A 4,347-nucleotide genomic window follows, 5' to 3' on the forward strand; every position below is an offset into this window, starting at 1 on the left:
ACATTATCACAACCAGCAGCTTCTATTTGAACAACCCATCCAATATTCTACATTATCACAACCAGCAGCTTCTATTTGAACAACCCATCCAATATTCTACATTATCACAACCAGCAGCTTCTATTTGAACAACCCATCCAATATTCTTCATTATCACAACCAGCAGCTTCTATTTGAACAACCCATCCACTATTCTACATTATCACAACCAGTAGCTTCTATTTATTGAGTACATTATCTACAGTGATTTAATTTGTAAGTATGTGGTCCAAAATGTTTTTCACTCATACCATTATTGCTATTTCAGGTTACCATGCTTCTTTAAATATCTGTGAGCTCCTTTTTTTATGTGTGTGCATCTTGAGTGAACTGGCTACCTGTAGCAGCTGTTAACCTTTAGAAACGTATTGTATGATACAAATTAGCTGCAGTCAGCCCTATTACAAGCATGAAGTTTGCTGTATCAATACTTTTAATAATGAACTGTAAACCTATGATATATATTTGTGTGTGTGTATAGTTCTTGTATTGTATATTAACTTTAAGATACCTAAATCTTTTGTGCAGTATGTTCATCTCTTTATAAATTCTGTACAGGGTATATACATCTCTTGTATCACTGAAAATGGAGCAGCTGCTAAGGATGGAAAGTTGAAAGTTGGGGACAAAATCTTGTCCATTAATGGAGTGGATGTAGAGGACGCTCGTCATGATCAAGTAGTCAGCATGCTTGTGGGACTAGAGAGATATGTCCGCCTGGTAGTCCAGCGTGATCGTGTAAGATAATAGTTACATATTAGAGCTAGAATTTTTGTCATTCATAAGCAAAACAAGAACTTAAGCTGTGTGGAAGGACATATAAATTTATTTAATGTCCGTGCTTTTAAGTATCTGCTTGTAATTTGTTTTTTATGCAGAAAATTTACCTGGACTTTTTTATTATCATGTTAAGTAATGATAATTTTGTTAACAAATACTTGCAACACATAAGAGCCAATATTTTTTGTGGTGTAAGTTTAAACAAAATAATAAATATTATGCTTGTTAAATTGTGGTTATATTTTTTTTAGGTTTCTTCATCAAAGGGTTCTCTTTTTTTTTTTTCTTAACACAAATGCTGAATGTTTTTGAATTCATGATGGACAAATTAAGAAAAATGTTGGAAAAACATCAGCATTTAATGTGATTTTTATCATAAACATTAGTCCTGTTGATTTCTAAAGCTTTATATGCCTTTGGTATAGAAACTATAATGTTTAATGTATGATACTGCACATATAAATAGCATTTTAGAGAATCTTCAGCCCAACTAACAAGTTCTAGTATTGAACAAAGGGATTCTTAGGCAGTGATTTATTGGAAATGAAAAATAGATCTGAAATACTATTTTTCATGCATCTGGTTTTGAATCCATTATGGACAAACTGAAATGTGGTAAAAAAATTTGCTGTTAATGTGATTTTTATCATAAATGTTAGGCCTTTTGTATCTGCAATTTTTATTTTTTTTATTTTAATGTTTCTTATTTTGTACAGTTAAGTATTTCTATTGTTTATAGTTCTGGTGTTAAGTTGACCTAATGTGTTTGACTTTGGGCTTTTATTTGAATAATTTAAGATCTCTAAATGCCTTAAGATACCATATTTACATTCTTCTTTGATTTAATTGTGAATATTTCTTACTTGTAGTTGGTGCCTAAGGATCCAAAAGTACCCATTAGTTTTGTTTCTACACCTGCTCATAAGTCAACTAAGGTGTTCGGTGTACCAAAGCCCTATACCTGTCTCTATTCTGCAGACTCTTACATGGCCAATAGACCATCTTTTTTAGGCACCTACAAAACAGATGGACACTCTACACATTCCATTTATACTAAACTACCCGTCCACAGGAATGAAACTGTGGGAATGTCATCTTTTTCAACCACCACTACTCAATCAACCAGTACAATCACTGCCACTAGCCCAACAACCTCCCCATTTTGTCATTCTTCTACATTACAATCATCCCCTAATATTCTCACTACTACATCTCAGTTTGTAAGGCCTAGCAGCTACTCTGGTTTCTCGGTTTGTGAACCACATTCACTGCCTCTCCAGGCTACCCACACCAGCAGTCCAATACAAACACCTGATTATGCAGAAGAACATCTGCCTTTTTCCAACCTTCCAGAGAACTACTCCAGTTCTCAGCCTCGTGTGGTTTCAAAGCAATTGGGAACATTTGATACAATGATTCCAGAGTATTCAAACTCTCATATCTCTACTGCTCGGTCACAGTCAACCAAGACAATAGTCCCTTTTACTTCAGGATATTTCAACCCACAGTCCCAGGTCTATTCATCATGTTCTCAAAAACCACAAGTGTATGGGGAGATCTCCCAGAATGGTCCCTCTCCTGCACAAGTAACAGAATTTTCACACTTGGCTAAAAATAACCAAGCAACTTCTCGACTAAGTGGCCCTCTAGTGACAGTAACCATTCAGCAGCCAGAATCACCTGTACCAATTGGGCCAGAATTTCCCCCTCCACCCAAAGCTCTTGGAACTTTCACAGAAACCATCACTCGATCAACGTACACTGAAACCATCAGTACTCGACTTACCAACAATACTTTAGCTCTTACTGCCCCACTTGTAGAGGTAAGATTTCTAACTTGTGTGAAAATGTAACTTAAACTACTCTACCTGTTTATAATAAATTTTTAATTAAGGTAAATATTATGAGATGATATTCTTCAAAGTAAGATATGGTCCAATTTCTGTATTGTAATTGGAAAGTTAAAAAAAAGTGTGTGAAATTGTTCAATAACATATTGCAGTTCTCCTTGCCCCAGTAAAAGTTTTAAAAGCTCAATCTTTGATGTGCTTCCCTTTCCCATAACTGGAGAATTACAGATTTTGTAAACTTCTTTAAAACTTTCTGTCTGTCTGTCTCAATTGGAAAAAAAAATTAACTATTTCTTTAAGAGACTGTTTCTCTTATCACTTCAGTTAAAGAGGTAAAATGTATATGAATTTGAACTTGGAAATATTGTTGCTCTTTCTACATGATTGAGATTGTAAAAACTGTGTGAAATTATTCTGTAAGCCCTTTCACATCCAGTTGATGAATTAAAAATTGTGTGAACTTGTTATGTAAAATACTGTGTTTTCTCTTTTTGTACTGTTAGTAATTTTTTGAACCTTCTTCTTTAAAATATACTGGTTTTCTATAATCTAACGAGAAGGTAAAAAATGAATTAAACTTGTTCTGTAAATCACAAAGATATTCCTGTCCTCAGTGTGGAGTTAAAAGTATATGAATTTGGCTTTAAAATACTTGGCTCTCTCTATCACAACTGAAATGCTTAAAGTTTTATAAACTTGTTCATCAAAATACTATGAATTTCTCTATCCCTTTAACATTACAAATCTGTATTAACTTGTTCATTAAAATACTGACTTTCTCTGTCCTTTTAACATTATAAATCTGTGTTAACTTATTTATCAAAATACTCTGACTATATCTGTCCCTTTTAACATTATAAATCTATATTAACTTGTTCATTAAAATACTCTGACTTTTGCTATCCCTTTTAACATTATATATCTGTATTAACTTATTCATTAAAACACTGACTTTTGCTATCCCATTGAACATTATATATCTGTGTTAACTTATTCATTAAAACACTGACTTTCTCTACCCTTTTTAACATTATAAATCTGTATTAACTTGTTTATCAAAATATTCTCTCTATATACTTTTTAACATTATAAGTCTGTGTAAAACTTGTTCATTAGAATACTCTGACTTTCTCTATTATTTTTAATATTATAAATTTATGTGAACTTGTTCATCAAAATACTGTCCTTTTCCCTATCCCTGCTCTCTCTATATATCTCTCTAGGTACCGTATCCAAACAGGACATTAATAACCATGGTCTTCCACAGATCTCTTCTCCTTGAGACACATTCATTCATTTAGATACTCTTGACATAAGTCAACTTTTGTCTTCCACGGTCTCTCCTTTCTTCAGTCTTTCTATCCCTGCTAGCATTATGAACTAGTGTGAATGTTCTTATAAAAATACTTTAACTTTACTTATCCCTATTAAAGGTTGTAAAATTGTGTGAATGTTCTTATATAAGTACTTTAACTTTACCTATCCCTATTGAGGTTGTAAAAGTTTGTAAAGTTGTTTGTCAGAATTGACCTTATCACAGTTGAGGCTGTAAAATTGTGAAAAACTTGTTTTAGCACATTATTACTGTTTTTCTTTATCTTTCTAAAATAGCCTAAATAATATATATATATATATACACCTGGAAAAAAGTTAAGCACCCCCAAATATTTTTCAGGAT

The 4,347-nt window shown here is 32.6% G+C and overlaps 1 protein-coding gene across 1 annotated transcript in view; it reads left to right on the forward strand.

The window, feature by feature from the left end:
- LOC106457552 (protein lap4-like) overlaps positions 1–4,347 on the forward strand; it is a 110,842-nt gene that overhangs the window by 73,348 nt on the left and 33,147 nt on the right. The window contains exons 22-23 of the mRNA XM_022383549.1: positions 598–777; positions 1,689–2,642. Coding sequence (XP_022239257.1) covers positions 598–777; positions 1,689–2,642 — 1,134 coding nt within the window. The remainder of the gene's footprint in view (positions 1–597; positions 778–1,688; positions 2,643–4,347) is intronic.

This window comes from Limulus polyphemus, unplaced genomic scaffold (genome assembly GCF_000517525.1).
Source record: "Limulus polyphemus unplaced genomic scaffold, Limulus_polyphemus-2.1.2 Scaffold345, whole genome shotgun sequence".
Lineage (NCBI taxonomy): Eukaryota > Metazoa > Arthropoda > Merostomata > Xiphosura > Limulidae > Limulus > Limulus polyphemus.